The 27,849-nt window shown below is 41.3% G+C and overlaps 1 protein-coding gene across 1 annotated transcript in view; it reads left to right on the forward strand.

The window, feature by feature from the left end:
• The first annotated feature begins 58 nt into the window (after positions 1 to 58).
• The window catches only part of LOC110086550 (vitamin D3 hydroxylase-associated protein), a 34,214-nt gene continuing 6,423 nt past the window's right edge, over positions 59 to 27,849 (forward strand). The window contains exons 1-12 of the mRNA XM_072997590.2: positions 59 to 1,826; positions 4,408 to 4,521; positions 6,131 to 6,271; positions 12,179 to 12,312; positions 14,826 to 15,032; positions 16,871 to 16,911; positions 19,147 to 19,271; positions 20,002 to 20,127; positions 20,954 to 21,051; positions 21,871 to 21,970; positions 25,718 to 25,761; positions 27,573 to 27,612. Of these exons, the coding sequence (XP_072853691.2) occupies positions 1,617 to 1,826; positions 4,408 to 4,521; positions 6,131 to 6,271; positions 12,179 to 12,312; positions 14,826 to 15,032; positions 16,871 to 16,911; positions 19,147 to 19,271; positions 20,002 to 20,127; positions 20,954 to 21,051; positions 21,871 to 21,970; positions 25,718 to 25,761; positions 27,573 to 27,612 (1,380 nt within the window). The 5' untranslated portion in view covers positions 59 to 1,616. The remainder of the gene's footprint in view (positions 1,827 to 4,407; positions 4,522 to 6,130; positions 6,272 to 12,178; positions 12,313 to 14,825; positions 15,033 to 16,870; positions 16,912 to 19,146; positions 19,272 to 20,001; positions 20,128 to 20,953; positions 21,052 to 21,870; positions 21,971 to 25,717; positions 25,762 to 27,572; positions 27,613 to 27,849) is intronic.

The following is a 27,849-nucleotide window of genomic DNA, read 5'->3' on the forward strand; positions in this document are numbered from 1 at the left end:
TTGTTTTTAAAAATCTGGGGAAAGCATATTTGTTGAGCTGTGCACAATTAGGTATCAAAAAAAAATCAGATCCTGAATTATTTACATAATTTTTCCAAGGGACTTCCCCCCCCCCCCCAATCACAGATTCTATGCTTCATAGTTCCACAGCAAGGCAAAAAACATGGATCTTACCCGTGATTAGCCCGCTGGAGGAGAGGAATCACAAAAGTCAAAAAAGGGAGAAATAAATAAATGGTGTTGGGGAGGGGAAGTATTTTTTTTAAACAGACAGCTCTCTCGTGCCAGGATCTGCCTTCTGCATAGATGGCATTTAAGCACACACTGAATGCCACTCTTTAGTGAAATGGCAGTTGATTCCCACCTGTTCAGGTAGTCAGGAAAGGCTGGCTACAATCCGATTCCTTCTTAAGCACTTAAACTTTAGTCCTAATGGGAAAATGTCAATAAAGCAATACCACTTTACATCTTCAAGCCGCACACCCTGGCTGACAGATTCCCCCAACGTGTCTCTTAGCCCATGTGCAGTGTCATTTGTGAGACAGTGAATAAAACTACAATGTACTTCTCAGGTTTTATTTGTTCCTTGGGGATTTTTCAGGTTCATAGCCTGTTGCAAACCCAGGCTGCTGTTCTTGGTGTCAGTCTCACTTTGGCAAGTTTTCACCACTATCACACTTGGTTTATTCCTCGATACCCTTGATTGCTTTGCCATTTTCTTCCAGGGCACCTGTGCAGGTGTAGGTACATGTGCACACAGCCAGAGTGTGGAAGTAATTTAACTACAAACAACTAGATACTTGCAATTTATTCTTTCCTTCAGTTATTAATATATAACCATGTTATAATAGGAACTCAATGAGGAATAACTTTATGGCATAATTATAAGTTTTTCGCTACTTTAATAGCTAAGGAGGTGAGGTCATGGATTCATGAGATGGTAGAAGAAGAATATTGCATGATTCAAATGTTGTCTCATCCTATGGCTTTTACTACTGCTTTGTGCTCAGTTGCAAATATTGGTGTGATGATGAGCTGAGTAGGAGCATGCATTTTGCATCACAGACCACTGCCTTGTAACACTAACACATTTTAAAATCAACCATATGTAACTCTTTATTTATTATTGAGAAACAGGGATCTGTTACTTTTTAAATGCTGTCACTGCAATAGTTGCAATCTACTCGGGTGTCCAGTCAACATAATGCTTTTGAAAATGAATGTTCCGTGTTCTTCAAATGTCCTTCAGAAGACAAGGAGTAGCATTTGCTGGAATACAGAAGGGAACAGGTGGGCCCTCTCTTACTTGTAAGACGTCTGGCTATCAAATATGTTGGAATGTTAAGGCAGAATTTCCCCGATGGCAGGAAAACAATGTGGGGTGTGCAAGTCTCTGCCAATCACCACAGGACTCCACTGGCCAAAAGCAATTCCAAAAGTTCCTCACCCCTCAACACACAAGCTTCTCTTCGACAGTTGCTGGGAACTGACTGCTCCAGGGTGGGGTTAAGAGTCGCCACCCTCTTCCCCTTCCTTGCTGCCTTTGCCAGTGGCTTCAAGGAACTCGGATTTCTAGCAGCTCTCCCCCATTGAGGGCTGTGAGCAGATCTCCCAGCATGGCTCTTGACAGAGTGAAGGAGCTCTGTTCAGGCACAGAGGTTGATCTCCGCATCGTTTCGGGAATACTTTGCGGTTCTGCCACTGTCATCTTGGTGCTGAAATGGGTCCACCAGAAACGGGTCCAGAAGAAACTGGAGGAGGCCAAGAGGAAGAGAGAGCTCGTCTTCCAACGAATGGAGAAGACAGCAAGGCAATTTAAGCAGCAGGTGAAATTTCTTTGGGGGGGAGGTTTCACATCACTGGACAAAGCTTGGAGGAAAGGGTGTGCTTTGTTTCTTCCTTTTCCACTTTAGGAAGCAGCTGAGGCATATCTCTTGCAGCTGTTTAGTGGCCTTACCATCTCTGCAATGCAAATCCTGAAAGTGTTGCTTTTTGTGTGTGTGTGTGTGTGTGCTCAGTTTTCCAGAACCTCTTAGCTGTAATGACCATCAGATATGCTGGCTGGGGGATTCTTGAATCTGTACTGCAAAGAAGCCATTTTCTCAAGCTGTGCAACTACAGAGGCTGTCCTTTCTGATTGGCTGCATTTGTTTTTTTTTTCCAAAGTGCTGGTAAGAAGGGTGATGATTTTTTTCTCTCCATATAATCTTACAGTGATAGCACCGTACCTTGTCCTATACAATCTATATTTTTTTTCTTCAGCTTTAAAGACCCTGCTTTGCTATAGATATATATCTAATAGAGCAGTACAAATCATATGATCTCTTTCCCTTCCAGCTAAGATTACTTTGGACCCTGTCTAACTTTAGGAGCTTGTTGACACTGAGACATTCTTTCTGTCATGGAAAGGAGGGTATAATGTTGCCTCCCCACCCCCCACCCCTGTTGCATTCAAACTGTCAATGCAAATGCAGCTGTCGTGGACCCTGGTCTTAGCTGGCTGATGACCAACAGTCCATTGCTACAGGCACAATATTTGAGCTGATGTCTTGACAGGGTGCTAGGACCCTGTGGCAGCTCCATGCTTCTGCTCCTCCTGCTATTGAAGGCCACACATGATCTGGACGTAGCAACTCTGGACAATGAGTCTCTTTGTATTCAAATTATTCTCCAATTGTGGTTTTTTCCACCATTAAGTCCTTGCTGCACTTGGCCCCTTATTTATTTATTTATTTATTTATTTATTTATTTATTTATTTATTTATTTATTTATTTATTTATTTATTTATTTATTTATTTATTGTTTCTCATTGAGACTTAGTTTCATGCTACATGCTGCTATGTCTGGATACAAGGAGCAGTCCCTTCCTATTGTTTTTGTGAGCAACAATGACAAACACAAGAATGTTCAATGCCCATTACTCAGATTAAGTCTCCATACTCAGGTTTTGGAAATGCAGTCTAGGACTCTCCTTGTTGCAGAGAAAACATTGTGTGCTCTTTTTCTTTCTGCTGTTTTCCACTGTGAACAAGTCCCTGGTTCTTTTGTACTCCTGCATATTCATATCTGTTTTTCTCTTGAGCCCTCATTGCTTGCTTAACATTGCAGGAATAATTCCTATTCAGAGGCTGTGCTCATGGAAAAAGGTGAACCGGTTGAGGACATCTGGCAATGGGTTCAGGGAAAGAGTCTGCAACTAGTTGGGATGTTTGGAAATACTGTAACGGCTAATGCAAAACACAGCAGATTTTGAGGTGGTATGTGTTGCACAGACCACATGGCACCAGATTTAAACATTTCCACTAACTTCCTATGCATTTCTGGGCCCAGTTTAAGATTTTAGTTAATATCTATAACAATTTAAATAGCTTGAGGCCAAGATTCCTCCTGTATGAAGTGAATCTTCCTAAAGCTCCCCTCGTCCATCTGCAACCCCGTTGCACATTTTCCTCCACCTGGAGTTGATAAGATAGGGAATTCTGGGTAGCAACTCCAGACAGGAAAAATAACTTTTCTTGGACAATACGTTCCAGAATACTTAGGTATTCCAAGAGCTGTAGAAAAACAGCAATAATTGTCTTTTGCCATCTCTGGCAGCCATACCCCAGTTGTAGAATTCTTCCTACAGATTAGGTTGACTTCCTTTTACTAGCTTTTAAATGGTTTGTTAAAAACTGTGCTGTTCCATTGAGGTTTTAATGACTCATGTTGTTCTTTGATTTAAGAAGGTTACCATATATATTTTCCTGATGGGTTTTACAAAAATGCACAAAATTGTCACATTTTCTTATGTTTATGGTTTTATTATATAGATAATTCAGTGTGGTGTAGTGGATAAGAGCAACAAACTAGGATTCAGGAGACATAGGTTCCAGCGATGGAACCTCACTGGGGGTGATCAAAGTAGTAAAATCACTCCTCAAATATCTCTCTTTACTTTGAAAGCCTCTTAGGATTGCTGTAGATCAGTTCTGACTTGACAGCACATAGCACAATTGTAAACTACTTCAAGCATTTATTTAATGGATGGTTAAACTAATTCAGAAATGTGTTTGGTAAAATAAATAGAAGTGAGCACCCTTGTGCTGCTGTTGCCATCAAGCCATTCACCATTGCATCATAAAATAGAATGGCTGGGCAACCTCTGACCTACACTGCCTATGTGAAAGCACATTGTCTCAGTAGAGCAAGATGCCAGTGTCATCTATGACAGATATGGGATAAGTGAGCATTCCAAATATTGGTGAGGTCCACTTCCCATCAGCCTAAGCCAAATGGGCCAATGGCAAGATATGACGAGAGTAGTAGTTCATCAACCTTTGGAGGGCTGAAGGTTCTCTGCTTGTGGTCTAGCAAATACAAATAATGTAGAAATATGACTGTGTTGTGTTTGTTCTGTGTTGCAGAATCCAGGAGTGAAAGGAGCTTCTATTCTGTCTCTTTCTCTTGCGGAATTGAGCGCCAAGTTGAAAGATGGTAGCTTGTCACCCGAAAGTGTCCTGTACACATACATAGAAAAGGTAAATCTTATTTCAGTTTACAGTCCTAATGCAGGATATGTATTGCTTTAACAGACTCAGTTCTTTGTCTCTGTGAACCTCAAAGCCATTTAAAACTTTACAAAGTAGTGATACTTTTTCGATACTGGAAATGTTGTACAGCTCACCTTTGGGACCTCATGTGAATGCCAAATTATAGCCAAACAACTACTGTGATGAGAGGGCCTGAATAAATGGGGAGAAAAGCAGTGGCTATGCATCACACACCAATTCAGAATATCAATTGACTGAATTCTGTTCAGTTTCAGTTTTGTTTAATTCTTTTAAATTACAATTATTTAATTCAATGAATAATTATTAGGAAGTAATTAATTTAGAGAAAATTTTAAAAATGTTTCCACCTATTTCTTTTAAAGGAAACCCCAGTTCCCTAATCCCCCATTTATACTCTGTGACATACATGTACTCACCCATACCACTTTCTTCACAAAGGTAATTCAGATTCTGCTCCCCATTAAGACACATTCTGCAGCTTGCATGAATTCTGTAATTATATACTCAGGATCATCACAATTGTGGAGTTAATGGGAATCCACCATTTCCATCTCTCTTCCTGTACATGGGGCATGCAATGGACTCAGACCTTTGAAGCACCATGTGATTCAGAGAGTTATTTTCAGCTGTAGTAGATTTATTATAGCTCCTAACAGCTAAGCTAGAAGGGACTTCCATTTTTGGAACTGCTTGGTTTTCACAGTTGTGGGGAGCAGAGGCAGTGAATCAAATGAATGGAGTGTTCGCTTGGCAGCTGTAATGCATAGACTTAAAGTGGACAAAAGTATGGGCCTTCATCTGGTGCTGGGAGAAAAGTAGCAGGTTCATCACTCACAAAATCTGTGTGTGTGTGTGTGTGTGTGTGTGTGTGTGTGTGTGAGAGAGAGAGAGAGAGAGAGAGAGAGAGAGAGAGAGAGAGAGAAGGGGTGACTAGCCAGTGATGTTAGTAGTTTCCAGATTTTTCACTGAGGGGACCTTCCAGTAGAATATAATTATCCTGTGGAGTCTATCAGTCCAGCCAACTGGTTTACAGATGCCAAAATAGTTCTTTATTCCTTGACATGCTTATCTAATGCCTCAGAAAATTACTGTGATATTACAAATTGGTCTCTCAACCAATAATGTGGGAATCATTTTCAAAACTGAAGGAAAGTTAATGGTTTTTATCCCCAATATGTTTAGTGCTCTCTACACTTTATCGTCCACTGATATATTTAGCCAGTGAAGTATTTCATACCCTGTGGTTATTTAAAGTGCTGCTTTTGAACCATTGTTCTGCAAACTGTGCTTTAATCATCACCAGCAAAGGAGCCAGCTTTATTTTCTGCAGTTAGAAGTTGCTGCATAGCACGTCAGAATGCATCCTTTGTGGTCTTCAACTTGGACATTTCCTAAGTACAGTGATCTAGCAAGCTTGTATCCTGTGTGTTATTAAAAATAAAACATGTGTGCAGTGTGGAAAAGAGATCCTCACAGTGTCCTGTTTTGGACAGCAAAGAAGACAGAATTATTGCTATGACCCTTAGATGTTATTGCACTAACTCACTTTCCTCCTCTGTGGTTTGCTCATCTGAAGGCCTTAGAAGTAACCCATCAAATCAACTGTGTGACAGACTTCCTTCCAGAGTGTGAAGAACAGCTTCAAGAAGTGAAAAAACGGGAGAAGGGTTTGCTTTATGGAGTCCCTGTCAGCATCAAGGAAAATGTTGCTTGCAAGGTAAAATTTACCATTATTCATCAGGTAGGGAGTGGCACACTAGAGTGAGTGAATTAGCTTAAAGTTCATATTTTAGTATTTTTATTTGTTTTAGATCAGTGGCTCCCAACCTTGAACTGCAACTCCCAGTAACCCTGACCAGCACAGATAGTGGGGAAGTCCTCAGGGAGTTGCACTCCGAGAATACTTAGGTTACTCAATGCTGGGAACCACTGGTTTAGATCACACAACTAAATCAGTTTTTCTGAGGTAGACTACAGTTCCCAGTTGCCATGTGTTACATACAGCACTGATGTTACCTGTCTGTCATGGGTTTGGAGGGAAAGTTCCATCCTATGGGGAGTGGAAGGCGGGACATCAGGAGGAGGGGCTGTACTGTATATATATGTGGAGCGTGTGTGGAGAAAAGGAGATGCTGGGATGTGAAGAAGCAGCAGCTGGGAAGAAGAAGCTGGTGTGGGAGTCTGGGTGTCAGACAGGGTACTACTGTGTGTCAGAGTACCAACCTGATAGGTTCAGGTGTCTGTTGCTTAGCCAGAACTGATAGGTTCAGGGTCTGTGCTTCAAGTTAAGGGTTCTGTGTGAACCAAACTGTATGCATGTATGAATGAGAGTAAGCCACGTTACTTTATCTTATTCACCTGATCGTTTTATTTTTCCCTGTGTGTATTTAAATAAACCTTATTCCTTTATTTGTTAAAAATCCATCCCTGGTCTGTGTGACTTCTTACAGGGAATGGTTGGTGGCAGCTTAGTTAACGTGTGGCAGATCCCAGTAGGTCTGGGTTTGTCACATTGATTGGTGTCCAGCGTGTGGGATACGACTGGTCCAGTTGTCCAGTGGTCCAGCAAAGCCTTGGCAAGAGTGCCCAGAGCAAGGGGGGTCTAGTCAGGGACAATCTGAGAGCACGTAGGTAATCTTCTAGGTGTACCTCACGGGGGGGTGCGCTAGTAGAAGAACGTGTAACCTCAGATTGGGGACTAGATTAGGGAGCTCTGAGGCAACTTGTTTTGGTGGGAAAAAAGCTGAGGCAAAACTGTGTAGTAGCAGTGATCTAGCCTGCCTGCTGAGAGGCCTAGCAGAGGGGGGTAGACTCTGGCTCGCAACTGTTGCAAGTTAGTGCTGAAGAACAGCAGTAATCTATAGAAAGCTGGTTCTGAGGCAAAAGAAAAAAAAAGTGGTCGCTTTATTTTGAGGCTTGACTTTTGAAAGCAGCCTGTTCTGGGGGGGGGGATTATGCCCTTGACTCGAAGCCAAATGGCAGAAATGGGTGAAGTGAAAGACCCCCAGGTTGACCAAGGTTCTGAGGATGAATTTGGCTCAGTGCAGGGTGACAGCACGGGAGAACAGAACCCAGAACTCAGGAAAATGCTCATAGCCCAACAGCATGAACTGAGGATGAGGGAATTAGACTTAAGAGAAAGATCTGAAATCAGTCAGGCAGAGGCAGATGCCAAGAAAAGGGGAATGGCCATGAGGATGAAAGAGATGGAACTGGAACACAGAATGAGAATGGCACAATTAAAATTAACATTCCTAAATAAGAAAAATAACAATTTATCAGTTGAAGAAATTTCGGAAAGAGAAAAGTATGAGGCTCAGGTCAGACAAAGTGAGCAAGATTTTGAAAAATATAATCAGCAAAAAGACATTAAGTTAAAAGAAATCAGAGATAAGACTGAAGAAAAAGTAAAAGAGATAAAAGCTAGGGCTGAGGAAGAAATTTTACAGATCAGGGCTGAGTTTGAGGCTAAGCAAAAGGAGCTGGATTTGAGAATAAAAGAGAAGAAATTGCAGCTAGAAAAGAAACCAAAAGAAGGCACACAGGTTAAGGCACAACACCAAAACCTGAATTATTCTGAGGAAAACATGAGGGAAACATGGGACCCTAAGTACTCCAAAGGGTTAGTTCAGAGCCCGCCAAAAATGGGCGGCCATTCTGTTGATAAAACTTCTGGGCAGAGCCAGTCCAGGAACCAGATTTTGGAGGGAAAACCAAAACCAGAGGAGAAAGACTCCAAGTACAGCAGAAAATGTTATTTCTGTCAGGGAAAGGGCCATCTAATCTCAGGGTGTGAGAACTGGAAGCAGATAAAGGGAAATTTGCCTCATGATTTGAGTGGAACCAAGCCAAAAGCGGTGTTCTGTGTCCAGAAAGAGCAAAGCTCCTTGTCACTGAGGGAGCCTGTTGCCATGGCTACTCAATCTGGAACAGTTACATCTGCTGATCAGGCTGAGGAAAATGGTCCTCTTGTGGAGGTCAAGCGCTGCTTGCTCGTGAGAACAGATTCTCAGTTGTTTGAAACAGCAGGGGTGGACGTAGGAATACTTGACCATCAGTATCGGGGGCTGAGGGACACTTGTTCCCAGGTGACCCTGTGCCATCCAGATATTATTCCTAGGGAATATATAATCCCAAATGAGAGCATGAAGGTGGCAGGGATTGAGGGGCAGGTGATCTCACTGCCAGTAGCGGAGGTACCTGTGAACTTTCAAGGCTGGAGGGGAGTTTGGCGGCTAGCGATTTCATCGACTCTGCCAGCAGCCGTGCTCGTGGGAAATGACCTGGTTGAACATGTGAAATGGGTGCTAGTGATTACACGTTCACAAGCCACCACGGGGACAGTTCAGGGGGGTACTGATGAGCCAGAGACGGAAGCAGAGGGGAGTTCAGAAGCTGTGGTGGAAACCTTAACCACAGACAGCCGATTTGGCCAAGAGCAAAAGGCAGACGCCACTCTCCAAAAGTGTTTTGAACAGGTGACTGACGCCCAGCTAACACCTGAAACCCCAGTGAGATTTCTAGAGAAAAAGGGGATTTTGTATAGAGAGACCCTGAGGAATATCTCCAAAGGGGGAGATGGGATTCGAAGTCAGCTAGTGGTACCTGAAAAGTATCGCCCCATGATCTTACAAAGGGGGGACTCTGACATGTTTGCTGCGCACTTAGGGGTGAACAAAACACAGCAGAGAATCACACAGAATTTTTACTGGCCTGACATAGGGAAGCAGATCAGGGAGTTCTGTAAACAATGGGATGTGTGTCAAAGGCAGGGGAATAGCCGCGACAGGACCAAAGCAAAGTTGTGCCCTTTGCCTGTGATTGACACTCCGTTCAAATGCATAGGGGTGGATATTGTGGGACCTTTGCCCAAGGCCACAAAGAGGGGGAACAGGTTCATTCTCACCATTGTGGACCATGCCACGAGGTACCCTGAAGCCATTCCCTTGACTAACATTGAAACTAACACAGTGGCAGATGCCTTGGTGGGGTATATGTCCAGGATGGGATTTGCCTCAGAAATAATCACAGATTTGGGCGCATCGTTCACATCGAAGCTCATGAAACGGTTATGGCAAATCTGTGGAATTAAACACAAGGAAACCACTGCCTATCACCCTGAAAGTAATGGGTTAACGGAGAAGTTCAATGGGACTCTGATGCGCATGATTAGGGCTTACTTGGCGGAGAATCCAAACAATTGGGACCAGAAGCTGCAATCCCTTTTGTTTGCTTATCGATCAGTGCCACAAGCCAGTACCGGGTTCAGTCCGTTTGAACTTTTGTTTGGGAGAAGGGTGAAAGGGCCCCTTGATTTAATCAAACAAAATTGGGAGCAGATCACCCAGGATGACCCACAAGATGTTGTGACATATATAGACACCTTGATGACTGACCTAAAGAGAAACCTAGAGCTAGCAGCAGAGAACCTGCAAGCTCAGAAGGTCAGACAGAAAACCTGGTATGATCAGAAAGCCAGGGAGAGGCACTTTAACCCAGGGGAGGAAGTGCTTTGGCCTAGGCTCTGCAAAGAGAACAAACTGCAGCTGGGTAGCCCAGAAATAAAATACTTGGGTCACATGGTAGGGGGAGGAGTGATAAAACCCCTAGAGGCCAAGATAGAAGCAGTTCGTGATTGGCCTAGACCCAACACCAAGAAAAAAGTCAAATCATTTCTTGGGTTGGTGGGCTACGACAGAAAGTTCATCCCGAGGTTTAGCGAGATTGCGACTCCGCTGACCGATCTGACGAGGAAGAAGACTGATGACCGCATCCCGTGGACCAGCGACTGTGAGGAGGCGTTCCAGAGGTTGAAGCAGGCGCTCATCAACTATCCAGTGCTGCGTGCTCCAGACTTCGACCGGGAGTTCATCATCTACACCGATGCGTCTAACAGCGGGGTAGGAGCAGTTCTTTGCCAGGAGGATGAGAATGGTGACCAGCATCCAGTGTCCTACCTGAGTAGGAAACTCCAGAAAGGTGAGAGACATTTGGCAACCGTGGAGAAGGAGTGCCTGGCCATAGTCTATGCGATCCAGAAGGCCAAGCCTTACATCTGGGGAAGACATTTATTCTGTGCACTGACCATTCACCACTACAATGGTTAAAGACAATGAAAACCCACAATAGCAAACTTATGAGGTGGGCTTTAAACCTACAGGACTATGACTTTGAAGTGAAGGTGGTCAGAGGGTCAGTGAACTGTGTTGCTGACGCCTTGTCAAGAAGACCTGAAGAATGAAGACGGCGAAAGAAACATGGACTATGTATATATATTGATGACAAAAAGTTAAATGTACATGTTTTTTGAACTTGGTTTGTATGAATAAAGGTAAATTGATGTAATGGATATGGTAAATGTTTAAATGCCTAATTGCTATGGTTAACTTAGAATGTAAGTATAAGTAAGTATGATATGGTATGTATAACTGTTGTTGTGTGTTTTATTCAGGTTGTTTTTTGGTGAAAAGCACCTTAGCTTTCCCCGTACAAAACAACTTATAAAGAGGGGAGGTGTTACATACAGCACTGATGTTACCTGTCTGTCATGGGTTTGGAGGGAAAGTTCCATCCTATGGGGAGTGGAAGGCGGGACATCAGGAGGAGGGGCTGTACTGTATATATATGTGGAGCGTGTGTGGAGAAAAGGAGACGCTGGGATGTGAAGAAGCAGCAGCTGGGAAGAAGAAGCTGGTGTGGGAGTCTGGGTGTCAGACAGGGTACTACTGTGTGTCAGAGTACCAACCTGATAGGTTCAGGTGTCTGTTGGTTAGCCAGAACTGATAGGTTCAGGGTCTGTGCTTCAAGTTAAGGGTTCTGTGTGAACCAAACTGTATGCATGTATGAATGAGAGTAAGCCACGTTACTTTATCTTATTCACCTGATCGTTTTATTTTTCCCTGTGTGTATTTAAATAAACCTTATTCTTTTTATTGTTTGAAAATCCATCCCTGGTCTGTGTGACTTCTTACAGGGAATGGTTGGTGGCAGCTTAGTTAACGTGTGGCAGATCCCAGTAGGTCTGGGTTTGTCACACCATGTTCTGGTGACCACCAGCAGCTCTGCTCCTCTTCCTCCACAATCACCCTCTTTTGCTGTGGAAAGTTTTCCCCACTAAGAAGGGATTAGAGAAAGACAAAAGAAGGACCAAACAGGATACATTGTCTCCTACCCAGTAACAAAATAGTAATTAAAATAGATATTTGGGAAGTGTAAATTATCTGCAAAAATACAATTTCCAGTGGGAATGAACCTAAGTGTATGTCTGAAGTCACTCTTAATTGCTGAAACGTTATGCTATGAAAAAGGTATCTATTACATAGTTGTGGCAGTTTGATGACTCCCGTGGCTTGATTCTACAGAATCTGTAGTCTATAAGGAAATTTAGAATTCTCTGCACTTGTTGATGTAAATGTAGGAGAGCTTTCTAGCAGACAATTCAAAATACCTTACCAAATTGCAAATTGCAGGACTTTTTTTAGGATGGAGCTATGGCAGTTAAACTGGTATCAAATTCCTGTAAATTTATAATATACAGTATAGGCATGCTACATTTCGTCGGGTGGAATAAGAAGTGGGCAATAGGTCCAAAGGAAAGTCACCAAGTCTATTTCTCTTCTTTAAGGGGTACCCCAACACACTTGGCTTGGTGAAATTTTTAGACTGCCCTGAGCAGGATGACTCTGTAATAGTGAAGGTGTTAAAAAAACAAGGGGCAATCCCATTCGTAAAGACCAACACTTCCCAGGCCATATTAAAGTAAGTACTGTATCTGTTCTTTTATTTAAAATGCTTATTCTGTGCAGTTCTTAAAGACATGAGCTGGGTCTTGTTTGTCCAAGTAAGTTTGCCCCTTTGATTGTCTGAACTCTCCTGCCTTCAGTAGCATTCTGACCCACAGAAATTAGAGTGGTAGAGCTTCTTCTGTCTCACTGGGTGAAATCCTGGTGTGAAGTTCCACATGTGCCTTGATTGTGTCAGAGGTCACAGCTCATTGCTAATTAAAGAGAAATTGCAACTAGAGATGGGGACGAATTGCCATTTTGGCAATTCGTCCTACTTCATGATCCATCAAAGTTGATGAAGAACGAAGCTTCCCCATGAACCGTTGAAGCATGAATTTGTCGGTTTGTCTGGTTTTTTTTTTTTTAGATGGCCAGAGGTCGTCTTAAAAAAGCTGATCCCCAGCCCCACAGCCTGCCCCCTGCCCCTGTCAGTTCCCTACCTTGGCAGTGGTCGCTGTGCTGCCACACCACCCCCTGCTGCTGCTCCCCCGCTGGCCCCATGACTGCTGCTGCAGTCTGCAGATGGCCTCAGCCACCATGGCCTGCAGTAAGGGACACTGGTTGTCCTTTGCAAAGATGGCAGCTGTGGCTTCAATTAGGTAAAGAAGCTATAGCCTCCATCTTTGTAAAGGGCAGCCTGAATTCCCTTAAGGCAGGCTAAGGGACTCCAGGCTGCCCTTTGCAAAGATGGCAACTGGAGCTTCCCTACCCTAAATAAAGCCACAGCTGCCATCTTTGCAAAGGATAGCAGTGTCCCTTACTGCAGGCCATGGCTGCGGAAGCCACTGCAGCAGGCAGCAATAGATGACAGTGGTGCTGGATGGTGGTGGCGACTAAGGTAGGGAGAGGAAGGGGGCGGGGGATAGGCTGTGGGGGTGGGTGGCTGTGAGGCTGGCTGGCTGCCTACCGGCCTGCTGATTGGCGGGCCCATAGGCAGAATGGGAAGGCCATAAGAAAAGAGGGAAGGCTAGCTGTCCCTTTCTTCCTATGGGGGACAAATAAAAATTGGGCAATATTTGTCCCTTCATATTTGTTGGGGTCTCTGCAATGGAGAAATATGAAGGGATGAATATTTAATGAATCAGCAATTTTTAATGAATATCGCAATTATTTTTTAAATTCATCCTCATGTCTAATTGCAACTGTTAAAGCTGATCTTGGGGTGCATATAAACTTGTAAACAATATGACAAAGTCATATGGACCCAACATTGCCAAAGGAAGTATTTAACCAGAGACAGTTTGCCACTGACTAGGGTGTCATCACTGTTGCACATGTGGAACAGTATTTCAGCCATTATCTCCATGCCAGGAAAGGATTCACTTGCTAGTTCACAGCTGTATTCCACTCTGTATAATACATGGAGAATTTGACTCTTTCTTAATAGGAAAAAATAGAGGTGAGTTTTTACAGGGAGAGGTCTCTTTGTAGAATGGAAGGAAGCTTGACCTCTGATGGCATGTTTGGATAAATCTGTTTATTTACAAAGGTACTTGTAGCCAAGTTCAAGAAAAAAGTAAAGAGAAAGCTCCACCCATTACAGCACATAGATTACTGGTCTCATATCGAAACCTCTTCTTGTCCCAAAGTCCTATAAACTGAAAGCATGATAGACTGTTTTCTCCAAGTTAATCTTTCTATCATCTAACTTGCATTCTACAAACCACTGAATTTGAGCAGGGCTTACTTGCACCTCTGTCCCCAGATACTGCTAAAAATGTTATTGCCGTCTTACAATAATGAACAGCAAAAATTGTTGCAAAGAATAGAGATGGTGAGGTGTGTTTGGCTTGAATTCTGTAAACTGAAACAGTTCTGCTTCAACATTTGTGCTAAGTTTTGCAATATAGTTCTACAATCAAAAGAATGTGTACAGACCTGTATACAAGGAATGTGCCTGCAGTTTTGTGGATTGTCTCCATAATCTTAAAAAGAAGAAGAAGAAAAGAACATTTCATAAGGGAGATAGCATGTGAAAGCTGTGTGTAATAGGAAAAGTAAATACACAATAACATATTAGAATTCATATGCACAAAATATGCATGACTGTTGATATAGACATTGTTTCTTAAGTTCACAAACTGAAATGGAAATGAATTTATAGTTACCCAAGGGTAATAAAATATAAAATAGAATAGTACTACACCAATCTGTCTCTGTCTAGTAAGATGCCTTTCATAAGTAAAAATGGCCAGTTCATTAGTTTAAGCCAATGGCGCTTAACACTTGAATAACTCACACATTCATGTGAAGAGGTGGCATAGCTCACCCACTTGTTTTGCAATCCCCCAAATGTGTTTGTCACACTCTTGTTTTTTGCTGCAGTCTAAGGTCTATGAAGTTTGCTCATGTAGGAAGTTCCTTAAGGAAGCTGTCGCAGTACTTTTTGTGAATTGCATGCCTGTTCAAAGTCCACCTTGTGCCAAGAAGAGCCCGGTGCCTTGGAACAGGAACTTTAACTTACGACTCCTTTCCCCTCCTGCTCAGCATTGATTGTGGCAATACAGTCTTTGGACAAACCTTGAATCCTTTCAACCACAAGAAAACCTCTGGAGGCTCCAGCGGGGGAGAAGCAGCACTTGTTGCAGCAGGAGGCTCCATCCTTGGAATTGGGACAGATGTGGCTGCAAGTATCCGTGTGCCATGTGGATTTTGTGGAATCTGTGGGTTCAAACCAACTGGTTATAGGATTAGGTAGGTACAACAGGTTTGGACCAAATTAATACTAACTGCATGCACACAAATAGATTTCCAGGGTCTTCTAGATATACAGTACTCAGGAGTGGTTTACTATTCCCTTTGCCCTGCAACTACGCAGCTTACCTAAGGTTACACAGGGTGGGTCTTCTCTACAGCCAGATATTCCTGCTCACTAAGCTACATCAATCATGTAAAGTCAACTAAATAAAAAAGGAGAAGCACTACCTTTTAAAAACAAACTGCAGGCATTCAGAATTTCTTGACACAAGTTTTCCACGGCTCTTTTTATTTCAAAAAGCCACAGTAAACTAGATTGTAAACACAACACGTACTAGTTAGCATGATCTGTCATATGGCAAGGCCAAGAAGCTATTAAGCTAGACGTGGGGAACCTATTTTAAAAATGAGGGCCACATTTCCCCAGCAGAAGCCTGATCTCATAGTGGTTGTGGCTAAAGACAAAAGTGGCTGGGGACAAATTAAAAACATAGAACATCCCTGTTCTCTCATGCTCTTCCTCTGCATCATCATCCTTTTGTTGTGACTTACATACCCTCACCCATGCACAGTATGATCCTATCCAATTGTCATTTGTTCTTAGACTTTCTCTGTGTCCTTTCTCACATGCACAAACACAAGCAAACAGCCTGTACATTCCATTCACACCCTCTCACACAAACATGTAAATATGCATCCATTTGTAAACACATGCAAGTATGTATATTTTCTGTGTGCTGTCAATTCTCTATGTATGTGTTTTTCACACATAAATATACACTCACGGCATGCATCCCAGAATGTATCAAGTCACACGTATCTGACCAAAGGATTAAGATGCACAAACAGGACTGCAAGATCAGCTGTTGTAACCTATCAGTGGCCATTGGTAACTGTCTCTGGATGGCCAGTAAAGGGGGCATTCCTGATATTGTCTCCCTCTTCCCAGGGTGGTAGAGTCAACATGATTCAATTTTTCTTTATACCTGATCTTCCTGTTTCTCATACCCCAGACGTCTAAGTATGCCACAATGGAGGGTTGGGATTTCTCAGTTTTGAAGAAATGCATCCCATTGTTGTGTTTTGGCATCAGAACAGGGTCTGGGACTGAGATCAATTCAATCTTGGCTCTGCATAAATGCTGAACTGTACACCCAAGCAGGTATCAATAAGGTCTTCTCATCTTGGGTGAATGGAAGAGAATGCTGGCCCTTTTACAGGTAGTTAAACTTTGAGTTCTTAGAGAGATACACAAGTCTTCCAGGAAATTTAGTAATATAAGTAGAAGACGATTGAGGAGCGGGTGGAGATGAAGGGGAAGAACTGCATTAGTAGCATAACTCTTAACTTCTGGACTAAAAAAGTGGGCTGTGCCACTGAAAGTATTAAACACGGAGAAGGTCCAGAGCCTGTTTTCACTTAAAGCTCAAATCTCTCTGCAAATTGTTGTTAGTTCTGGTCTAAATTCTAAGAAGGGAAGTGAAATTGTTTGAATCCCCAGTGTATGCAAGCTGCATAGTTAAAATATCCACAATCTCCTTCAGTCAGAGAGTTTATCAAATATCTTCCTACTGCATGTAGCTCTACACAAGCAAGGGAGATAATTAATTAAAGGTAATGAAAAGTACTTGTTATATTTACGTATGGAGAAGAAAAAGAAATATAAACAGGCCATACTCTGTGCAGAATTTCCAATGGTTTTCCAATAGCTTGCAGCTATTAGTAACATCCTTTGACACATGTCACTTGCATTTCATGGCTTGGTCTCTTTGGCTCTTTCTGTCATTTGGCTTTTCTCCATCATTAATTTACTTTTCTCGTTGGCTCTTTTGCAGCGTCAAAGGTGCTACCTCTCCAGTAGCTGGAATGAACTCAGGTGAGCTAGTCTTTTGCTGATAAAAAACAAGCTAGAGCTGAAACTGTTACTCAGCTCATGGGAAAGTTCAAAACAAGTGCCAAGCCCTTTGATGAATATGCTGGTCTTCTGATAAGCAATCAGCCTTCAAAAATTGGTCAGTCTCGTCTGTCTGTCTTTCAGTCAGTCAATCTTAAGTGTCCTTTTATGAGGGGACCAACTTTCAATCTTATTTTCTGATTGTGATTCTCCAACCCTCCCCAGTGAATAATAGCTACATTTTTAAATCAAGAACCACGGAAATTTTGCAAAACACAAAAATGAGAAAAAAAGTATTGCCATTGTTTTTCAATAAACAGAATCGTAGCTATGCATGCTGTTTCAGAAGTTTGATTTCTTTAGATCCTAGGCAATCAGGTTTACATTTTACATTTGCAAGTGTGTCTGGTATAAAGACTGAAAATAAGGTGAAATAATACATGTGTTTACATGCATGCATGTATGCAGGTATGTGCATGCTCACACAGGCGGTCTATAGGACACAAAGATGGGCAACAATAGGCATTGCTATAGAACTGTTCTTACATGCTCAAATGGGCTATCTGTATATTAATTTACTAATCTTACAATAGTCTGCAAGGAAGGCCAACATTATTATTGTCTTACACTGTACTGGTATATGACAACATGTGTCAGAATTTTTTCTTTTGTTTTTAATTTTGGATGTCAACTCCTAAAAGCAGCCATGCTGGTTGAGAGTTCTGAGAACTGAAGTTTTTTTTTTTTTTTAAATTCTAATCTGTGTATGGATGAAATTAAGTATAAAAGCCACTAACTGCCACACAGGTACCCAATGAGTTCATCACTTTGAGATAAAAATTTCATCTGGGGCCTTCTGACAATGTGCCTCATTCACCATGATGTGTCATCAGGAATAGCTGCATGTGTTTGTTTTGCCCCTTCTTGAGAGTTTTGTCAAATATGTTCAACCAGTTCTGTTGACTAGCTTCAAAACTCTCATCTTACCAGATTTACCACAATTGTTGCCGTTAACACTGCTGAAGAAAGCAGTATGTGGTATGGTGCAGGTTTCAAATATGAAACTTGATTTTTCAAGGTACAGCAATAGAACTTTTGAATTGGCATTCAATCTGGCATGTGATATTTTTTGTCCAGATCTGATGTGATCATAAACCATGGTAATTCACTCCTTCCTTTTCTGTAGACCAGTTTGTTTGTTTATTTATTTATTAAATTTATACCCCGCCCCTCTAGATCATGTCTACAGTTTAAAGCTTCTGGTTTTTTTTGGGGGGGGGGGTTAAACAAAACACCATTTCCCACCTTGTACAATCTCAATCAAACATCCCAATATTTTCTAATATCAGTTTGTGAAGCTATTCTAGTTTGAACAAAATAATTTTCTGTATTCAGGTTTTTTTCCACACTAGAAAGGGAAGCCTTAAATTTCATTTTGTTTCACCAAGAATAAATCTAAATGCACGCGTGCGCGCGCGTGCACACACACACACACACACACACACACACACGTAAAGGAAACAGGAGGTGTGAAAGTAGTATATCATAACTGTGTTATCGCCCAGAACATACTAATCCATCTGATTTTAGGAACAAGGTGGGATCAAGTTAGTACATGAAGACGATATCCCTTGTAATGCTACAAAAGCATAGTGGTCTCCCGTTCAAAAACCAGAGATCTCCTCGTAATGCTGCCAAAGAAGCCTGGCTGAAACCATGGCAAACCACTACCACTCAGCGTTTTCAGAGATTGGATGGATGGACAAATGGGTTGAATCAGTATGGGACATTTCCCTGTGTACCTGAATGGAAGTGGTGTTCAGGGATTGTCTCTACAATGGTAGGACACGGTGTCCAGAATTCTGCTGGTGTTTGCACAAGGTCTGCATAACATGTTAATTGATGAAATGGCAGGTTGCATCCTAGTTGTGTGCTTGATCATGCTTCCTATTGTGTGACAGAGATGCACCCTGGCATCTCATCAATTAGTCACAGCAAATTGTGCAAGCACCAATACGTTTCTGGCCATTATGGCCCTACAATGCACTTAAGTTAATTCTTTTGAATGTTCATACTGCAGAATTGAAGATTTGGAACCCATTTTTATTAAAGTTGCTGTCAGATCACATTCATAGTAGTAGTTTTAGGAGATCCTTCCCATGTAACACATACTACTACTGTTTCCTCACATTCAGAGGCTTTTCTGTTTTATTTCAGTCATCTCTGTGACAGGCCCAATGACAAAAGATGTGGACAGTCTGGTTCTCTGCATGAGGGCCCTGCTGTGTGATGAGATGTTCCTTCTGGATCCAGCTGTGCCCCCACTCCCTTTTAATGATGAGGTAATGTCTCTGATTTCAAGGATAATCTGGAGTGCTGTTGTATAGTGAGGATGGTTTAGAAAGAGTCATTGTTATGTGAATTGGTGTCCTCTTTTGTCCTCCTTTTTCCATGTTGTGTAAGTGGCCACTCTATAGGCATCAGCAGAGTATCCTTGAAAGAGCATTCCATAACTTGGCTGACCAGTATGCGAAAGGCCATTTCATATTTCAAATGGTGGTGATACTGAGAAGGGCCTCTTCTGAAGATCTTAGTGTATGGGTTTGCCTATGGGAAGATCCCTCAGATGTCACCCCTGGCTGAGCTGTCAAAAATGAATTCAATGAATTCATCCCAAGAATTCCTTCCATCCATCCATCCATCCATCCATCCATCCATCCATCCATCCATCCATCCATCCATCCATCCATCCATCCATCCATCCATCCATCCATTACATTTATATCCCACCCATCTAGTGCCTAAGCATTATTCTGGATAGCTAACAATGGTTAAAACATAACTACTCAATCCCACCCACAAGGACATAAAGAGAACCAATAAACATCAAGTTGGTTGTTCTGGGTTTTTCGGGCTCTTTGGCCGTGTTCTGAAGGTTGTTCTTCCTGACGTTTCACCAGTCTCTGTGGCTGGCATCTTCAGAGGACAGCAACCTGTGCTCTGGTGACATCACCAGAACATCAAGTTCTTTACCTGGTGACTAGCACTAAATAAAGATTCAATTCATTGCAGATTTACTCAAGTTCCAAGCCCCTTAGGATTGGATATTATGATGATGATGGTTATTTTGAACCATCTCCCAGCATGAGACGGGCTGTGCAGGAAACCAGAAAACTCCTGCAGGAAGCAGGGCATACGGTAAGCTCTGTGGTCATGAAAATGTCTTATGTTGTCTTCATTTTAATTTATAATGAGTGCATTCAATTTAGTTATACTGCTTTAATTTAAGCAAGGATTTCATAACACAGAGGTGCATAACAATAAAAAACCCCATCATGCACAACCAATACAGTTTACTACTAAGAACATTAACTCACCATCCTGGTAAAGAATAGTATTGGTAAATACTGTTTGTTAATAATAATAAAAAAGAAATCCTATCTTTAAATAGTGGCCCCACCGTCAGCGGTCTGAGAAACTCTCATTTTTTCGGGGGGTTTGACTCTTACCGCAAAGAGTGAGGTTCGCAGCTTGGGGATCCATCTGGACCTGGCACTCGCCATGGAAACTCAGGTGGCCTTCTCAGCGGTAGCTCCTCGCCTCTGGAATAACCTTCCTCCAGAGATTTGTGTGGCCCCTTCGCTGGGCATCTTTAAAATACCAACTGAAAATTTGGATGTTTATGCAGGCCTTCCCCCCAGTTAATACTTGATTTCTTTTTTCTTTTTATATTCTTTCCTTTTTTTCCCTTTTTTCCCTTTTTTCTTCTTGGATAATTCGTTTACTGATGTTTAAAAAATTTGTTATATTGCAATTTTGTTATATTGTTGTTCTATATGTTGGAAGCCGCCTAGAGTGGTCATTTGACTAGATAGGCGGGGTATAAGTAAGTAAGTAAGTAAGTAAGTAAGTAAGTAAGTAAGTAAGTAAGTAAGTAAGTAAGTAAGTAAGTAAGTAAGTAAGTAAGTAAGTAAGTAAGTAAGTAAGTAAGTAAGTAAGTACTGACATTGCGTTTTTCACTCAGCTTATACCCTTCACTCCCCCTCGAATTGATTTTCTGGTGGATGAGCTCTTTACCAAAGGCTTGTATGCTGATGGAACTTCCACATTAGTTGAAAAGTTGTAAGTAAAGTCCAAAATGTCTTAACAAACAGCAATGGGGTGATTATATTAAAGATGCAGAAAGCTTTTCTGATTTGTCCATAGGATCAGCTTCCATCTTCCCTTCCTATTCCATGTCTTTCTTTTTAAAAGGCTTTCTAATCTAGCACTACGGCAGCTGGGTGACCAAAAGAGGGGACAGCGAGGACTGAGCAGAGAGCAAGGAAAAAGTTTTAAGGTAGCTCTGCTATAATTGTGCCTCTTTCAGATCTGTAGCAGAGCTATCAAGGAAGGAAGGAAGTGAATGGGAAAGGAAGAGGAAAACAAGCCGACTAGGCCCCAGGTGTGGGGAGGAGAGAATTGAAACAGTTAACAAGGCACAAATAAGGCAGATTTCCTCCCCTCTCTCTGCTGTCACCTGTCTGGTTGGCAGGAGTGAATTAACAAGGGGAACCTGACTTCCTGGTGGGACTTCACAGTGAATCCATCACATTTTTCTCAGGATGTAATTGCACCCCGATTCTGAAATCTGAAGCTTTTGAGCATCACAAAGCTCCATTTTTAAAATAACAAATGGCTGCTGTCATTAGCTGAAAGAGTGTTCACTTCTTCTTCCTCCCCTCCTACAATTAGAGGAGATGAACTAATGTGTGTCTTATACATCAGAGACTGTGGCCTAAATGTAGTACATAGTGCTAATTTTAATAGATCCATTGAGTCAGTGTATATGTGTACTGATTCTCCATTCAGCAGTAGATTTGATGGGTTTACTCCAGTTGAGACTGTCAAGAAGGTTTAGGACTCTGCAGATTTGCTTTCCTTCTCTTTTCTCTTTTCCAGTGATGGAGAGTTTGTGGATTCCACTTGGACAAACCAGTTACGTTGTTACAGAATGCCAAATCTGCTGAAGAGGATTCTGTATTTCATCTTAATACCTGTGGTAAGCCTCCTGGGCACAACTAAAGCCAGAGATAGTTTCTGGAGCACATATACCAATGTGATATAAGACAGCCCATAGGTGTAATGGTAAGAGTACTGTGGAAGATGTTGGGTCTGGTCCCCAATGAGCCTGACAGTCATTGGGTGATGTTGGTCTAGACACCAGTTCTCAACCTTAGTGTTGTGAAGATAAAGCAGGGAGGAGGGCTGCCAAATCCACCCCATCACCTCACTGAGGAGAGGTGGGACATAGATGTAATGAATAAGCAAGTATACTATGCTACTGTTCTAAAGTCAGCAGGAGCTGCATTTTAGTCATATCCTAAAGATACTGAATGGTCAGCAAACAGAGTGAAATAGTTGGGGCTGCCACATTTATAGATGAATTTCTTTTGTTCACATAACTGATGGAAGCCCAGGTCAGCTCGCATTAGGTTGCTTCCTCATGTCTAAAACACACAAAGACTTAGATCTGTCCCTTTGTGGTGTTCATTTCCTTTTTTTCCAACCTGAATTCATCATCATTTCCAGTTGATCATGGGTGGGCAAAGTAAGGCCCTCAAGATGTTGTCGAATTGCAACTCATAAGAGTCCTAGACAACACAGTGAAGGGTGAGGGACCTTGAGAGTTGCAGTCTGATCACATCTGAAAGGGTGCATTTTGCCCTCCAGAAAGCAGTCGCCTATCTTTGGTGGGGAAGAGGGTCGCCATCTAGACTGCGGGAAATTCTCTAACTGCAGGCAACCTTTTCCCCTCTAGCATCCATCTCCAGGATGTAGAGAGATTAGAAATTACTTAGCACTACCCTCACAATCACCTAACTTTGCTGAGAAGAGATTTGTCTCTAGTTTAACTTGAATCCTGTTTCTCTTCCCCCTTCTTTTGGCTCTTCTGCTAGCAGATTTTCACCAGCAGAATTGTCCTGCCAGCAAATGGCTCTGGCAACAGATTTTTGAGAACTGGCAGAAGAGGATTCTGCTGGCAGAAGGGACTTGTGCTCTTTCCCCATCATTTGCACCCAGTGCACATCTGAGTTAGGATTTGCAATCCTATGCAAATTTGCCTGGCAATAAGTTCTCAAACTCACTAGGGCTGAGTAGACATGAATAAAATCGTGCTGTAGATGTTGATTGCAATGGAGTGACTGTTAGGTCAAGATTTTCTAAGATAAAAATGCAGAAAAATTCATTATTTTTATAGTTTCTACAATTGTTCTAAAATACCCAAATATCTGATGCTTTGGTTGCCAAGACTACCACTTCATTGCTGCTCTATTGTCTTTGGAAATATGTTGAAACCTTTTTTGCGCTTCAGAAAATGAGATTGCTTACCAGTTCTTTAAATGCATATTCTTATGAGAAGCTTATACCTCCCTGTTTGAATTGATTGTCATTGTTATATTTAAATCAGAAGGTAGCTCTGGATCTTTAGAGAAAACCATTTTCCATTTTCTTTGAAGCCTAAACTAAATTGCAATATAAACTGGCATTTGATCGTTTTGCAGTTATGCTGTTTCAGAACGACTGTTTCATTTAGAGTACGGTCGCCTCATTCTATCTTGTAAACTGAAATCAAGTTCTAGCTGCTTTCTTTGTAAAGCGGAATAACCAAGGTGGAAAATAATAATCTAAGAATAATGATCTTGATACAGCTGGTCTCTGGTTTCCATATGCTGTTTGTTTTTGTTTTTTTTTATGATCCCATTCTTTCAAAAATGATGGGGTTGAAAGCAATGAAAATACAGTATTGCCACAAATCATGATCTTTCCTGCAACAACAGCCCCACTCTTTTCATTATGTCACAGTCACAAGATGTTCTTTCTTTCATTACTCTTTATTATCATAAAACTCATTGGCAGTAATGAAAAAAGCAGATGTATTCCTCCCACATTTTCAAAAATGTTAAGTCTTGTTATTTTCACAGTGAGAATTAATAGTATATATTCTCTAAATCGGTGTATGCTAAAAGCATATTACCTTGAATGTACTTTAAGTGATGTACCAGGCCATGGAGCCAGAGGTCAAGAATTTTATTTCTCACTGTGCTTCCCAGGAGAAAAGCCTGTCTACGTAGCCTTGGGCAAACTGCAGAGTGCCAGATTGTCTCTGGGAGAAAGGATTTGTAATTGACTTCTGAAATAAGAATTGTAATTTGGAATTGGTTTGATGGAATACCATTATTATTTGTTGTTATGAAATTCATAAAATATATCATCAAATCTTAGGATTGGATCTAGTTCTTACAATTAATATGATAAAGCACGTTACCAAAAAGGAATGGATAAAAATAACAGAGAGAGTATGAGAGAAGGGACACTTTGAGGTAAAAAGAATAAGGTGATATCCCTCACTTTTCCACATATCTAAACTCAAGCCCTATTCACATATTAGGCCTGAACCTATTAGAAGGCTGCAAGAGTGCTGAAAATGGGGGATGAACACATAAACCCTAGTGTCCCCACATCATATCCCTACCTGGAAGTTATTGAGTCCATGTGACAAATACAAAGTTCTGAAGCAGAACAGCTCAATGGGCTTACACAACTTGTTTGATCAGGGGCTCACCCTTATCAGGGTTTCCAATCACACCAGGACTCTAAGTGCATTGAATCAAATGCATTTTTGGTATATTTTCAGACCTTTGTGTTCCATGTGTGAATGTTTCAGTGATGTCTTAGTGGATATAGTTTTGTTCAGAATCTCAACTCCAACAAAATTTATGAGTTGAGCGTTAGATATGGAATTGGCATTGAAAGTTGGCATTGATGGTCACTTCCATTCATGAAGGGGCTTTGAAGGAGATTTGTCAAGCAAGAAGAGAAGTCACAAGTCATCAGATGATGTTCAGAGAAGTGCTATCTTGAAGTTCCAAAGACAGTAGAGAGTCAGGAATTGAACTTTAAGGATACGTACTCTCAGGCACAGTTTTCTCAAGACTGTTTCTCCCTCCCTGCCTCATAATTTCAAAAGAATCATTTTCAGCTTCAGGGTGAAATATGCATCTTGGTGTGGTTAGCGTGATTTGTCTATTGGCTATCCATGTTCTCAGTGCTATCTTCATGTAAGGTAAGTAAGTGGTAAGAAACAGATCAAATAGAAGTGTATATTTGTATGTGTGTTACTTGTTCCTTTGTTCATAGTATTGACTCCCAAAGTGGCTTACAACTGAAGTACACTTAAAGATATAATATAATTCTATGTATGTAGGTGAAGGGTGGGGATTGGTCCAATATAAAAGAGCATATACGCATTACAAGTGGGTCACATATTTCTATTTCCAACACAGAAGGAAGTTACCTGAATGTTTCTTGGAAGTACAGGACACATTACATTCTGATAGAGGGAGGCATTGATTACAATATAATCTATAGATAGAAACCTCAATCATTTCATAAAAAGGAAAGGTAGTAGGTGACTATAGGCTACATCAACTCTACTGCCCATGTGAACCATGCTGGTAATAGTGTGTTAAGTTATTTGTTTGGTGGAAGGACAACTGGCACCAGGAGTCCCATCAACTAACAGCTCTTGGTAACAGCTGGACAGGTACACCAGGGAACATGAGTCATGGCTACACACAGAAATTAGAGTATGACACATTCCTCCTTCTGTATTTTGTGGTTATCGGACTTTTCAATCAAAATCAGATTTAGTCAGGAGTTCCATCATGAATGTATTTGAATTTAGCTATCATGTTCCATTCGCATTTTGCTAAATTTCTAATGCAATATGTTGTTACTTTTCCAGTTTCCACGAATCTCCCGACATCTGCATGCCCTCCTTGGAGTGGGGTGAGAGAACTTTCCTTGACTTTAAAAAGTTGTTTGTTCGTTGAATTTTATTAATATCTTATTCTTCATGAGAATCCCTAGCTATGTTTCCACAAATTATAAAACAGCTATAAAAAAAACATAACAAAATGCATGTGAGAATAACCATTAAGCATGAGAAGAGTGAAACAGCAGGGATAATTGATAGCAACTGGTCATTTAGAAGTAGTTAACACATTTTTCTAGCTTTAAGTGCAACCATGAATATTTTTGTGCAATATTAAAAATGTTATAAAAATTTGCAACCACAAGAGCCATGAACAATGAGGTTTATCATGTTTTCATGCCTTGCCCAGTGTGGGCACATGATACTGTGCTACTGAGATGTGTCTCATCTTCCTTGTTTCTCCCACCAATTGTTTTTGTTTTGGTTTGATTCTGATTTTCTGCTATACAGCCTCCATCAGTATTCATGACAAGGGGCCCTTGAAGGAGCTTACTCTGATACTTTGCTCCAGAGGTGCCAAACACTGTTAGAAGCAAGGCTGGACAAAGTGTGGTCCTTTGAAGGTTGTTAGACTGCAACATCCATTCAGCCTAGCTCAGGAATGGTAGGAATTCAGTCCACTAACACCTGGAAGGCTAACATCTAAAGCTTGACTTTGGAGCAAATGAGACATGAAGAGCAAAGCCTGAGATTAACGTATTTCCCCTCTAGAGACAGAATTTCCTGAGAAATTTATATCTTAGCAGGCAGACTTGCAAAGTAAGCTCATGTTTACCATCCAGCACCCAGGAAGAAGGAATAAGTACATGTTTTTGTAGAGCTTCAATGTAAGTGAAGGATTGCGTTGTGTGCCCCAGGTGGCAGATGGAAGCATGAAGATATGTATAGCTTTTATGAGCTTCAGGTGTATCCATATGTACTGCATGTGTATGTGCATAGTTCATTATCTTATGTAGTGCACAACAATGTATGAAAGCCTAGGCCACAATCCCATCCTTTTTTTGTTGGTAAAACACCGTAGAACACATTTTTATTCCAAAATCCATGTGGTGGTGACATTTTTTTGTGGGGTCAAATAAAAAGATGCAACAATTTCTTTATGGGGTAAATATCTAGTAAATGTACCACCGCACCCTGAAATTTGGAATTTGTCTTATGTTCTGCATACCGTGGAGCAGTATTTAGAATGCTGTTGTGTTCTATTCCAGCCACTAGGTAGCAGTAAAATACAGGGCTAGTGCAAAAGACACTATATTCTACAAGGAAATTTGGAAGCAGGGAAATATTTGCAATTCGCATTGTTCTGAAATTCTTGAAACTGTATGGGATAGTTTACATTATGTGGGAGTTAATGAACATGGAGTTCTTTGGGGAACAATCCTGTGAATATGGAAAACCAAATTTTGGACACCTGTTTTCCGTTGCCTGATCAAGCAAACTGTGACACTGGAGCAGATTGCTAATCTAATTATCATTGCTAATAGCTTTCTTGATGGAGAGACAAATGTGCGTATGAAAATTTAAATAATCTGACTGTAAGAATAACATGTGTCTCAACATTCTGGAGGAATTTATAGCAGCGTTGAACTTCTGGGATGTACTATCACTAGTGACTCATGGCCATTTCAGGACAGGCTGTGTTTGACATTTTATTGAGATATTTCCAAATGCTATATTGATTTTCATCTAACATACAGCTATATTTCTGCAGATGAGTTTTGATAGCTAAATGTACTTATGCACTCAAGGTTGATTAAGCATTGGGAAGGAGGAATAGTTTTAAAATTCTTACTGTTAATTTGCACATGTTCTACAAACTTCCTAGGTCAGTGAAAAACTTCTGGAAGAACAATGCTGACCGAATGGTAATTATGTTTCCTCATTTCAAGTTAAAGAAAATCAAGCAGATCAATCTATTTTTCTGTATTTTCTTCAGCAGAGAGTAGTCTGTATAGGAAGGATTGTTTCATGGGAATATAAGAATCTGCCTTGTACAGAGTCAGGCTGTTAGTGCACCTGGACCAGCATAAGTGGCTTTGATGGATAGCATCTCCCCAGGGTTTCATGTAGTTGCTTCCCGGCCTTACCTTGAGATGTTGGTA

Source organism: Pogona vitticeps, chromosome 4 (assembly GCF_051106095.1).
Source record: "Pogona vitticeps strain Pit_001003342236 chromosome 4, PviZW2.1, whole genome shotgun sequence".
NCBI lineage: Eukaryota > Metazoa > Chordata > Lepidosauria > Squamata > Agamidae > Pogona > Pogona vitticeps.